Source organism: Alexandromys fortis, unplaced genomic scaffold (assembly GCF_014885135.2).
Source record: "Alexandromys fortis isolate MF-2015 unplaced genomic scaffold, M_Fortis_MF-2015_v1.1 scaffold_16, whole genome shotgun sequence".
Classification (NCBI taxonomy): domain Eukaryota; kingdom Metazoa; phylum Chordata; class Mammalia; order Rodentia; family Cricetidae; genus Alexandromys; species Alexandromys fortis.
In genome coordinates this window covers 15,562,623-15,576,026 of record NW_026067893.1, presented here as the reverse complement: position 1 = coordinate 15,576,026, position 13,404 = coordinate 15,562,623, and the positions used below count along the sequence as shown (strand labels likewise).

At 47.3% G+C, this 13,404-nt stretch overlaps 1 protein-coding gene across 1 annotated transcript in view; it reads right to left on the bottom strand.

Annotated features, from left to right (window-relative positions):
• Pkd2l1 (polycystin 2 like 1, transient receptor potential cation channel) overlaps nucleotides 1-13,404 on the bottom strand; it is a 45,523-nt gene that overhangs the window by 23,777 nt on the left and 8,342 nt on the right. The window contains exons 3-4 of the mRNA XM_050144254.1: nucleotides 10,681-11,087; nucleotides 10,074-10,187 (exon numbers count right to left, since the gene is read on the bottom strand). Of these exons, the coding sequence (XP_050000211.1) occupies nucleotides 10,074-10,187; nucleotides 10,681-10,906 (340 nt within the window). The 5' untranslated portion in view covers nucleotides 10,907-11,087. The remainder of the gene's footprint in view (nucleotides 1-10,073; nucleotides 10,188-10,680; nucleotides 11,088-13,404) is intronic.

Genomic DNA, 13,404 nt, shown 5'->3' with positions numbered 1-13,404 from the left:
CCTCGATCAAAGAATGGATAAGGAAAATGTGGTACATTTACACAATGGAGTACTACACAGCAGAAAAAAAAACGACATCTTGAATTTTGCAGGAAAATGGATGGAGCTAGAAAACATTATTTTGAGTGAGGCAACCTAGACACAGAAAGACAATTATCACATGTACTCACTCATAGGTGGTTTTTAAACATAAAGCAAAGAAAGCCAGCCTACAAACCACAATCCCAGAGAACTTAGATAACAATGAGGACACTAAGAGAGACTTGCATAGATCTAGTCTACATAGGAAGTAGAAAGTATAAAACAACAAGATCTCCTGAGTAAATTGGGAGCATGGGGACCTTGGGGTAGAGTTGAAGCGGGGAGGGGAGAGGCAGGGAGGGGAGCAGAGAAAATGTAGGGCTCAATAAAAGTCAATAAAAAAATGTATAAAAAAACTAAGCCCTTCTTATGAATTTAAGTGACGCCATTGCTAGGGGAAATACAGCACTTTCTGCTTGCCCCACCCAGTCCAACATGGCAGAGCTGTTCGCTGCCTCTGAGAGCCATGCTCACAGCCCCATTTTAGGCACACAGCCAGTCTGTTGCCATTAGGCAAGTTGTCGCACCCTGTTCACAAACCCCATTTAAATGCTCGGCCTCCTGAAAGAGCCATAGGTCGTACTGGCAGCAGGACCCAGAAAGCTGGCATTTCAAAACCACTCAGCTTTCTGTCTGCTCCCGTTGAATCGGGAACACCTCTCTTAAAGTAGCCATGCCAGTAAGCCACGTTTAACTCTGTTTTCTTTTTCAGAGCCCACTCTGTTAGAATAAGCAAGCAAGCAGGTGGCAGTGACTTTGGGCCTCCCTGACAAGGCTCCCTCAGACTTAAATGGATGTTAGATTCCCAGGTCTTCCCCATATCTTTGTGCCCTCTTCTTGTCATGGTTCTGGATCGGTCTTCCACCCATCACTACAGATGTTGATGACAAGTCAGGTCCCTTGTTCCTTAAAGGCAGATGTGCCTGGTACATTTCACAGTCCTTAGCCAGCCTAGGGGCTAGTACATAATAAGACTTTGTAAATGTTTGGGCGAATGAGTGTGAATGGCCAGGATCTCATTCTTGTCTCATCCCTTTCCCCTCTAGACTATGAGGTCATCTCATCTGACAAGCTGGGGAGCATCTTGGTGGCACTGCATATGCATAAGGCCCTGGGTTTAAACCCTAGCATTAAAAAAAAGATAAATGCAATGTATGGAACCATAAATAACATCTGTACTTATGGCTATTATAGTCTCTAAAAATAAAAACCAATGTTTTTTTTAACTGAAAAGTCCAACATTGTGCTAGACTTTGCACGCCCCCAAGTCCTCAGCTTAGTAGAAGGTTGCTCAATTCTTCTATCAGCTTCTGTAGTCAGTGTGTCACAATCTGCTGCTTTGGCTGAGGTGGAAGAAAATATGACCTTACACAATTATGTCATTGGGTAAGAGAAGCCCTTAAAATCTCCCTGAAAAGGTCATAGGAAGCCCCAGGCTCCTCTAAGCACACCTTTAAGAATCATTGCCCTATTCCTTATTTCTGGGGCCAGAACCTCCACCCAGGCCTGAGACATCATCCGAGCCTGACAGCTGCTGCCACCACCCAGAACACAGAGTTTGTTGTTGGAACTCCTTACCTGTGAACCTCATTTCATAGTCCCAAAGATCTTTCTACAGACTGGCTTCCAACTGCCTGACGTTCACACTGATGGCTCCATCTTAGCCGTTGCTAGAATCCAGCTGAGACGGAGGCTAAGGTTGAGATGCCTGCAGCAGGCTACCTTTCCCCCACTAGCATTCTAGCTACCAGTAAGCTCCCCACCAAGAGCCTGCTGCCATGACTCCCTGGGTGCCCAGATCTCTCTCCTTCTGGAGTAAGGTTGCCAGACATCCCATAGCAAAGGGTGCCTGTCTGCATTAGGGCTTCTGTTGTTGTGTTAAAATGCAGCGACCAAAAGCACCTTAGGGAGGAAAGGGTTCATATTGGCCTTGAGCTTGCAGTCCATCATCCAGGGAAATGAGAGCAGGAGCTCAGGCAGTAGATGGAGCAGCATATGTAAAAGCCGCGGAAGGATACTGCTTACTGGTTACTGGTTACTGCTTACTGGTTTGCTTCTCCAGGCTTGCCTTTCCCTCTTTCTTATAGCACCCAGGATCACCACCCAGCGGCGGCATCCCCTACATTGAGCTGGGTCTTCCTCTATAAATCATTCATTCAAAATATGCACCACTGTCTTTCTCATGGGCCAGTCTAATCGGGGCATTTTCTCAGTTGAGCTTCCTGCTTCCCAAATAACTCTTGATTATGCCAAACTGACACAAATTAGTTAGCGTACCACCTGCCACCCTTCCTGACATATGCCCCCTTTTTACCCCCTTTCCCTGTTGCCTGCTGGGGAATCAGAGACAGCCTGTTTACAGACTCTTCTGAGATCTATAAGATCATGGGCCTGAATTCATCAGAGTCACTGCCATGATGTTTACGTATGGCACTGAGGCTGAACTCTCCTCAGAGCCTCCACCACGCACCTGTCTGTCCCTAGTGTTAATAAATCTTTTAATGAATCTCTTTGGTTTTTTTATTTTTTGAGAATTTATTTTCTTATATTTTATGTATTTTGTCTGCATGTATGTCTAAGCACCACACGCACTCAGTATGCGCAGGGGCCAGAAGAGGACATCAGATACTCTGGAGCTAGAGTTACAGGCAGTTGTGAGCTGCATAATGTGGGAGCTGGGAGTTGAACCTCGGTCCTCTGGAAGGGCAGCCAGTGCTCTTGACCACTGAGCCATCTCTCCAGCCCTAATGAACCTTTTGACTCCAAAACTTAATCTGCCTCGGTGTCCCTCTTGAGTCCTAAACACCGGACCTTTCACTCATGAGCCGAGTTCCCTGTGAGTTCATTGTTCAGCAGGCAATTGTTCAATAGAGGCAGAGCAAACACTCAGACTAGTGCCTTCTGATACTAGCAACCTCTTCTCTTCCTGGCCTCTTAGATCAGTGGGGCCAGAGCCTGATCTCCCCTACAGCAAGCCAGACTATGGAGATTTCAGCACCTGCCTGACTTGCACCTTCATATAGAACAGCAACTGATTCTCGTTGAGAGCCTAAGACAGACACTAAGCATCCTCTTTGTTTTCTACCAACCCCAGAGAGGCCGGAATCAGCCTCCCATAGTAAGTCATCAAGGCTCAAAGACATTTAAGCATCCTAAGCTATCTGGCTAATAACTGGTAGCACCATTACTTGAGTCAGGTGGCCTTATTCCAGGCCATCACAATAGACACACAAGGGCTCCCCTACAGATCCTAGTTGGATCTCCCACAAATATTCTATTTCTTTCATCGTCATTTCTAGAAATATATTAAGAAAGATAGTTTTTCCCAATATCCTGAGGATACAAGATTATACCTGAACCATGATTCCCACTTAAAGAAAGCAGAGTGATGGGTTAGTGAGATGGCTCAGCAAGCAGAGGACAGTGCTGCTAAGCCTGCCTGAACTAACTCTGGCGGGTTGTCCTCTTATCTCCACAGGTGCCCCCAAGAAAATAGAGGAATGGATGGAGATAGATAGATAGATAGATAGATAGATAGATAGATAGATAGATAGAGATAGGTAGATGTTTTTAAAAAGGCACAGTCAGTGAGGTGAGGCAGACACACTTCTCTACAGCCAGCAGTGACAAGGGGCAGTCAGTCCATATTCATTTACGGGAAAACAAGAGTCATGAAAGGCTGAGGTCTTTATACTCCTCCCCATCTCCATGGTGACCAGATCCAGCCTAGGTCATGGCTCAGAGACTCCTGTATATAGGAACAGTCCCAGGTGTACCTTTGAGATAACAAAAATGTTTTCTAAAACAAACAGTCATTGTTTCTACACAAAGACCTTCAGTGTTTCCTCCATCAACAAAAGGTCACAGCCATCCTCCCGAGAAGACAAAAGCCTGGAAACTCATAAATATCATGATTGGAGTTGGGGAGGCAGTGAGTGGGCAGGGCCATCATTCACTTCCCTGTATGTCTCTGCTGGGTAATACTCATGACAGGATGGACTCCATTACAATGAGCCTTTCTGAATGACCAATCAATTCCTGCACTATTCACAATGACATTTTCCTAATCTTTTGGCATGGAAATAATACTATCTATCCCTTACAGAATGGCTGTCATGGTCAAGTGAGGTCATAGGTGTAAATGCTCTTTGGGGGCTTCCAGGGCTACATCATGACATTATGAGGAGATTGGTGGCTCCCGTGTTGCCTGACTAAAGAAGATAGCTCTGTGTTAGCCAAATGAGTCACCAGATAGCCACCAAGTTGCTAGAGGGAAAGATAAGGGAGAGGGCATTACATCAGCATGGCTGCCTGCAGCAGTTCGTTCACTAGGGCTCAGCTCAGGCCCAACTGCTATGCAGGTTATGTACAACGTCATAGGCTATTTCTATTCTTCCCACTGCCAGGATTCTAGTTTCTGAAATGAAGGCCCTAGTGGGTGGTTCCTGCCATGGGTCTAATTCTTCATTCCTAAAACCCTCCTCTCCTCACAGCAAAGTCTGTCTTTTCCAATTTGTACAAAAAAGGCGTGACTCACAAAGACGGCATAAGAAGACTGTCTATCCCCCCTACAAATCAAAGACAAGAAAATTGAGGCTGCTTGTTGCCTCATTTTATCCCTACTTAATACTAAAAATTATGAATGAGAATATCCAATTTTGATGGAATCTTATACTGGTGTGATCTTATAGCCAGTGTTGTAATAAATACGTGTTATATTTAACAGAGGCCAACAGCAACACACAGCACCAAGAAGCTATCCCCATCTTCGGGCTTAATCTCCTCAGAAGTGCCCAGGGAACAAACTTAACAAAAGCAAGAGAAGACAACAGGTATGGACATATTTACCCATAATCAATACTCCAGTAATAAGAGGAAATTGAAATTAACTGAGATGTAATTGTGATCATAAAAATTAAAACATATCAACTACTCAGAAAGAGAGTACTGCTGCTGAAGATATATATGAAAAGTTTTTTATATATATTATATTTGTAAAGTGTATATATGTGTGGATAATGTTGGTAGTACAAAAATCCTTTGAAATGCCTTTGGACAGGGTGGAGGTGAGTTCTAACATGAATGTCTCTTGGTGACTTCACCTTGTATTTTCAGCATAGCAATAGAAGAAAGGACTGTAGATAGCAGCAGCCTCTTCAGATTTTACTTCTGCTTGGGTAGGGAAGGGAGTTGATTCCAACCAGATGACGATGGGAAAGTGCTTGTTCACAAGAAACACTTCCTAATCAATGAGGTAGGAGGTGGACCATGCCGATAAAGTAACATCTGCACCAAGTTCCCTCTGAAATCATCCCAAATCTCACCCTGGGAGAAGGACCACCAGCTGCAGAATTGACTTCCTGCTTCTTCCTCTCACTTCCTGTCTCCAGGGAAGCTCTTTGACACACTGAAACTTTTTCTTGTTTGTGAAAGGGGAGTAAAAATTGAACTAGTTTTGCAGAACACTTGGAAGCAGTTGCTCCAGAAACTGATCAGTAAAACCCAGTTGTTTCTGCTCTCACCAGCAGTGGTGGTAAACGGAGGCCCTCTGGAGTAATTGCTAACTTAAACGTCTGGAGTCTCCAGAATGATCCCCAACTGATGCTGTCCCTGGTGGAACCAAATACAACATTTAAAGGCATTTCCACATGTATTCTTTCTTTATTTTTATCTTATGTGAAGTGTTTTGCTAACAAGTATGTAAATGAGCACATGCGTGCGATTCCTGTGGAGGGACTGGAGTTACAGACAGACATGTAACTATGAGCAACCATGTGGATGCTGGGAATCAAACCCGGTCCTCTTCAAGAGCTGCCAGGTTCTTAACTGCTGAGCCATCTCTCCCACCCCCTTCTTCATTTTTAAATTGACAGACAATACTTGCATGACCATGAGGAGCAATGTGATGTTTCCTTACCATTCTATGCTGTGTATGCTGACCCAATAAGACGAATCAAAACAGTCATTACCTTTAACACTCTATGCTGTGTATGCTGACCCAATAAGACGAATCAAAACAGTCATTGCCTTTAACACTCATCATTTTTTATTGTTAAAAAAACTGTTTAAACCTCTTCTTTTTTAGTTATTTAAAAGTTTCTAGTGCTTTCTAATGAACCGTAAAGGTGATTTTTGTTGGACTACTCACTATGAAGTCCAGGTTAGCCTCAAACTCAAGTGATCTGCCTACCCCTGCCTCTCAAATGCTGGAATTAAAGGTGTGCACTAATGCTTTTGTCCTAATAAAGGTTACTTTTAATACACTTTAAAAAGTAAGGACCAGGGGTATAGATCAGCATGGGGAATTCGCCTAGCATGGATGAGGTCCTGAGCTCAGGACTCAGTATTGTAACCAGCAACACAAAACTCTGAGCACAGTGCCGCCCAGGCTTATCTTCCCAGTACTCAGGAGAGAAAGGCAGGATTGGGGGCTCAGAAATAACCTGGGCTACCTGTTTTCACACACAAACAACAGCAAACTAACTGAATAAACTGATAAAGGCAGATTTTTCATTTCATTTTTTAGTTTTTGTTTGTTTTAATACAAGGTCTCTTTATATAGTTCTGGCTGTCCTGGAACTCCCTATATAGAATAGACTGACCTCAAATTCACAGATATCCTCTTCCCTCCCAGTATTAGGATTAAATGTGTATGCAGCCACACCCAACCTGATTTTGTTGTGTTTTGTTCTTGTTGTTGTTTGTTTGTTTTCTAAGCAGTTTAGGTTCACTGTGAAATTGAACACTAGGCACAAAGTTTCCCAGCCTCCTCAGACCCCCTGTAAACACAGCCATTCCTGTATGGAAATCCCAGATCCGTTATACAATGCACCTCACACTGCAGTTGGCACGGGCAGACCACCTGGAGTCCTTTAGAAATCCTCTGTCTCTCTCTACCTTCAACCCCAGGCAACCGTTGCCAGCTCTCAGTCTCTTCCAGAATGCCACGTAGTTGGAATCATGCATTATATAACTTTTTCATACTGGCTTCTTTCTTTAAAAATTTTTGTTTTCATTTATTTTTAAAATAAGGCTAGGGGGACCAGGGGCAAGTGTTGTAATCCACTAGAGAACACAGAGATAAATTACTTCCAGAGATTGAGTGATGCTCCTCCTGCATGGTAGCTCCAGAAGTAGTTCTGTTATAACGTATAAAACGGCAGGTTTGTAAAAAAGGAAGTTGAGATGAATTACCCTTCAGATAAATTTTACCAGAAGACTCAGCATCAGGACCTGAGGTGGGAGAGCAAGGCTTCAGGTCTACAGAAGCACTCCATGAGGAAAGAAAAACACATCATAGCCATAGGCAGCCAAGAAAGTAGGGGTAGCACAATGGGAGAGACAGGTGAGTCAGTCCCTTCGGTTTAGAAAAAGCTATAAGGTTTTCAAGGGGGTGTATGTGTAAGTTCCGTATCATGTGGCCTCTGTGGGGATAAGAATCACAGTTCAGGGCTGCCCCGTGTTTGGGTAGCAGGGAATGCAGCAAATTGATAGCTGCATGCAAGAGGGAGAGAACTCAGCTCTGTGAGAGCTGCCATGGTGTAACATTCCCGCTTACAACAGAAGCAATGATGCCACAGGGTACAGTGCCAGTCAGATGCCCCTTGGTACATTTCTTCCAGTAAAAGGCATTAAACCGATCAGGGCTGAGCTTAGGCAACTAAGCTCTCTGAAACTGTCACAACATGTCAGGCTGAGCAAATGGCCACACGACGGCCACATAACCCTCCGGGGAGACTGAGACTCAAAGAGACTGAACCACTAGTTCAAGGTCCCCCAGATGAGCCCAAACCTGCTAATTCAGAGCCCAGACTTTAATCTCTACATAAACCACCCTTGGTCACTATGTGGCCATGACTCCTTTCAGAGAAAAAAGAAATTTCTGAGCTTGAAGAGCAGGCTGCTTAAGAACAAATATGACACACAGAGTCATTCTAGCACTTGGGGGGCTGCCGCCTTAGAGACTGCAGAGGGGCAGATAGTGCAAAAGCAGAAAGATCTAGAAAGGAGGTTAGCTCCTGGAGCAGAATGTCACATACATGACTTCTGTTCGATGTCAGACACAGAGAAGGAGGCTTCACAGATGAAAGAAAGTAGAGCTATCCACAAAATTGGCTTCCCATGGGACGATAAAATCCTCGTGGGTATCCCCAGGGTGGGGCTGGTGGGTACCAAACAGAACCCTATGGAAGGAATCCTGATGAAGTGATATTGAATCCTCTGTATCTTAAACCTGCACACTGTCTGAGTCTCCTCCAGTATTCTCCAATAATCAGAGAGCGCCACTCTAGGATTCTCCAATAGGGAGTGAGCTTGGCCCAGCCCATTGGCCTACATCAGAGCCATAAGCCCACAAGGAAACAGGCGGCCACAGCTCAAGCTTCCACCCTTCCAACCCCATAGCCAGGAGTCGGGAGGATTCACTGTGACTCCGGAGGACTGGCAAGTGCTAACCCTGTTCAAAGCTGGTGTGACTTGATGACATTGTCTGCAGGGAAAGGCTTTATTTGCGGGCATTGGCCCCTGCCACAGCTATAAGGAGGGGAGGAAACTCCTGCCCTAACAGATGGTGACAGCAGAAAACACACCAGCAAGCCAGCCTCCGGTAGTCAGAAACTCAAAGGGCTTGAATGGGACCCACGGCCCTTGTCCCATCATCTCTGCCTCACAATGCACTGCTTGCTGTAAGAGGGAAACGCTCTGAGCAGCACAGGATAGACCCAAGAAAGTAGCACATTTGCTCAGCCACCGAAGGAACGCGCTGTTGGTGGCGGGCACAGATGACGCTTCCCATCATGCACCACCTGCATTATCAGTCCTTCCCGTTCACTTTACCAGTGATTTGTGCATTCTGAAAAGCAGGATGCCAGCTGCAGGACGGACGCCGACTAGTTAGAGAGGTGCTGCAGTCTGGGGAGAGCGAGCTGCAGCTTTGATCAACACGCAGAAAACTGCTGCAGGAGGCAAACCACGCTTGCTGTGCATCTCTTAACTGAATGCAGCACCCATTTCCTTGCTACAGGCCAAACCGTCTGCGTGCCCCAGCTTTCTCATCTTGAATGCTCTTTGACGCCATCTTTCACAGTCTACATTTATGGTTTTTCTGCTAGGATTCAGGCATCTGTCCTGGCCTACTCTGGGGTCCTGACAAGATACGTCCTCAGCTGCGGCCGCTGAGAGCACTCTCTGTTCCCTTTTAAAATGTGGGCCTTGCCCACTTCCCATCTCTTTCTTTCTCTCTTTCTCTTTTGTTCTGTCCATTTCTCTCTCTCTCTTCTAGCACTCTTGTCCCCAGGACTAGTCTCTGCTCCTCTCTCTGCTCCCTTTCTGCCCCTTCTTTGTCCCCCTCTCTGCCCCCCTCTCTGCCCTTTCTCTCTCTTCTTCCAATAAACCTCCCTTGTGAGCCCTGTTTCGTGGCATGAGTTCTCTTCCTGGTGTTTTTAAACAGATTACAACACTTTCTGCTTACTTCTCTGAACCTGGACACCAATCTCACCAGCTAGTGCCCAACAGAGACTGCCCCAGCTGCCTGTGTGGAGCAGTCTTTCCCAAAGGGCACTGCCTCACCCCTGAACCCCAGCCCTCTCTTCAGGAACCCCCTAAGACCTGAATCATTGTCTTCCTGTCCCTAAAGATACATGGATCAGATGTTATACGACAACGAATCACACAAAACCCACTAAACCGAAAGGGCTTAAACATCTCCCTGTCGACACACCAAGACCGTTGGTTCGGTATTAGACACTTGATCTTGAAAATTGGGTTTCCCAGTAATTTGGGAGAAATGTTCTTTCATTAAGAACTTCTCTACCATCTGGGTTACCTCCATTGAACTCGTAGTGTGAGAAGCCACCGGAGCTGTGTATTAGTGTGTACACAAAATCCCCAGGATCTACACACCTCACATGGATGTTCGAGCATTGCCTATGTACAGACATGCCACACATGTGTGTCTCTCACAGGCAGATGCCCATATGACAATGGCTACTCACACAGACAGATATCCATAAGGAACACGATGTACACCACAAGCTCCCTCAGGGTGGTCTTGACATAGAGTTCTCTGTTCTCAGCTGCATTCTCAGTCAGGGTTGTTCCCCAGAGTCCTAAGGGTGTGAAAAGATGCTCAGAGTCCCCAACAGCACATCTTTCCAGTTATTCATTCCTCCCTGTCCCTAGCCTCACCCCGTCTCCACTCTGCCCTTCCTTTCCTATCCTATGACCCCTGGGACCTGGTTATTCCACCCGCACCCCTGCCTGCCCTCCTACAAAGTCCGTGGGAGACAAAGTGAGAACACGGGTGGAAGAGAAGCAATGAAGGGGGTGGGCATCTGCTCCAGGTGGGTCCCCCCTCCTCAGTCCCCTAGGCACCACACTCCTCCATACCCTCTGGGTCCCCAAGTGATGACAGTGCCGAGTGACCCTTCTGGGAAACCAGGAGCCTGGCCTCTGTGTCCTGGGCCAAGCAAATCTGACACAAATATATTGCAGACACCAAGATTGCTTCTTCTTTGGGTCCCTTTTGTCCCCCCACCAAACTTTATGTGGTCCCTTTTCTGACTCCAACACCCGAGGAGACCCTTTCCTCACGCCCAGTACCTCTGATGCCGTGGCAGATGTGGAAGCAGCAGCTGGACATCAGTGTTCTCTGTGTCTTCTCCCGGCACCTGTCTTCAGGCTTCTTGGGTTGAGGCTGGGCGAGTGCCCCACTGGAGACAGTGCAGATCCTCGGGGTCCCATTTGGGGAAGGGGGGCTGCTGTAGACAGGATTGTCCCATGCTTCGCTCCCCAGCGTTTGCCGCTCCTGCCCTTTGAGATATTCCATAATATTCACAGGGAAGGAGGTGGCGGGAGACCTGGCACCACAGGTGCCCACTCTCACAGGAAACACAGGGACAAAAAGGCCCAGCCTGACTCTGACAGCAGAGAGCCCCGGGAATGATGGCTGGGAGCAGCTGCTCTCATTCAGCCTTGGCCTTCTGTCTGGGTGGGGGAGCTGAGCTCACCTAGGGGAGGGAGCAGGAAGATGGTCATCAATCCTGTCAGATCTCCTCTTCTCTCTCTCTCTCTCTCTCTCTCTCTCTCTCTCTCTCTCTCTCTCTCATCAGGGCATAAAAGGAAAGGAACTGTTAGGGAACTAGAATTGAGATTTAAAGAGGGGAGAGAAAGGGGAGTGAAGATGCTATATAGGCAGAGTGGAGAGAGGGAGGGAGGGAGAGAGGGAGGGAGGGATTGCTGGGGTGGGATGGAGCCGGAAATGGGATGTCCACACTTCCCACTGTTGGGATGAGCAAAGGGCCGTGTGGGAGCTAGGGAAAGGGAAGGCTGCAGAACTCTATGGTGGGCCTGAACTGACATTCACTAAAGACAAACTCCTGAAAGGACTAACAGGGATTAGGGTGAAGACCAAGGCCGAGGATGGGCAGGGTGAGAGGTGTTCCTCCATACCAGCTCAGTCAAGGACCTCTCCGGGCCCCCGGTGTGCCTCCAGGAGCTGTCGGCTTAGTGGCTGGAGAAGGTATCTCCCCGCTACAGCATTAGAGCCCAGTGGAAACCAGAGGCAAAGGGAAGCACTCTGCCAGATTTCAAAGGGCAAAAGAGCTCTGCTGGTGATGGGGACAGGGACCGTATTGCAGAGTTCCAGGCTGGTTTCGCTTTGCTGAAATTTGACTTCATGGCTTATTGGTGTCAAACACCCGTTGAGATGTACTTCTTGAGAATGTAGGGCTCACTTTAGGTAGACAGGCTATGGGCTGGTAGAGAGGACATTTCACAGAGCCTAGGGCAAGGGTGAGGTGACTTGGAGCCTTTAGAAGAAGGTCACCTTTTCCTAGGATGTTCCTCGGCATTAGGCTTAGAACAGTGAGTGGAAGCGTGGCGAGAGGATGAGAGCTACCGAGCTTGGTCTGCACTCCCTCTTCCTTGGCTTTCTGGATAGAGACTTGGCATGGGCCTCTGATCGCATGCTTGTGCCCGGCTCCAGCCTTTGCTCACTTGCCCAGATTTCCCTATAAGCAAGAGCTTTGGTCTAGGGCAGTGCTGGCGCTGTAGTATTGGTAGTTATCTACAGGCTCCATCAGGTTAGTCTCCAGTCCCTTGGCTGCAGGGGATTCTACTAACCATGGACTTTTGCCTACGGTTACTTTAGTCACACTGGCTTGAAGCCCACCTTCAAGTTTAGAAAGCAAAGAGGTCTGCGGATCTCCAGCCCTGAGTATTCCCAGGGAGATACCTTGACCTGGTGTAGGCGCCACCTCATGGTTAAACTGCGTCTAAGACAGAGAAGAAAACTGTCATACCTCTGAACCTATCACATGAATTTCCTGCCCAAGACCCCAACACTGGAAAGAGGTGACTCCTTCCACGGCTTGCATCTAAGGGCTGTGACCCAGAAGGACACGTGTCCATCTCTCCACTGTACCAGCCAGTGTGAAGCATTGAGGTGCCTGCTTTTCTTGGAGGAAAGGTTAAGGAGCTGGGCCAGGGTTGAGCAACTTGCATTGGATCAGCTGAGGGAGTAGGGAGGGCTCCACTGGCTCTCAGCTAAGAGCCTTTTGAACAGTTGCACAAGGACTCCAGACTTGTAAAATTAGACCCTGGGATGGGGTCAGGAATGGGATGGCAACAGTGTGGTCCCTGAGAAGCAGAGAGAGGAACATGAGCTGGTTTCCCATTCCCTTGGGAAGTTCTGAAATCTGGAGGTGGCCTGTGATCAGCAGGGGTCTGAATGGACTGAACGTGAGCTGGTTTCCCATTCCCTTGGGCAATTCTGAAATCTGGAGGTGACCTGTGATCAGCAGGGGTCTGAGTGGACTTGAGGATATTCCTCCTGTGACAGGTCTCCCCATTCTGAGAGTTCCAGACCACAGTTGACTGCTTTTTCCTAGGCACCTACCTGGAGCCCATCCAATCGTTTTTCCCTGCTCAGTACTGAGTGCTTGCGCGTGGATGAGATCACACCACCCTGTGGGGCAGGCTGTGCAGCACAGGCTGAGAAATCTCAGAAGGTATCCTCATTCCTCTGCTGTTTAAACTTCCTCAGGAAGTCACAAATCAAATAGAAATTTCATGGTGTTTCTGTTTGCTATTTCTCCAAGTTCTCAAGCCTCCTGGGTTTCCGACTTGCCTTGTTCAAAAGAGCAAACAGTGTAGACTGGGGAAGCTTCAGGCTCAGGCTGCCTGGTTCAGGCTCAGGCTGCCTGGTTCAGGCTCAGGCTGCCTCTTGACTTCAGGTTCTTGAATGTGAACAAAATCTAATGCTGGCTCACTAACTCACCCCTGTATGTCTCTGAGCAAGAAGCTGTTGAGGTTAGTTTACTGTCT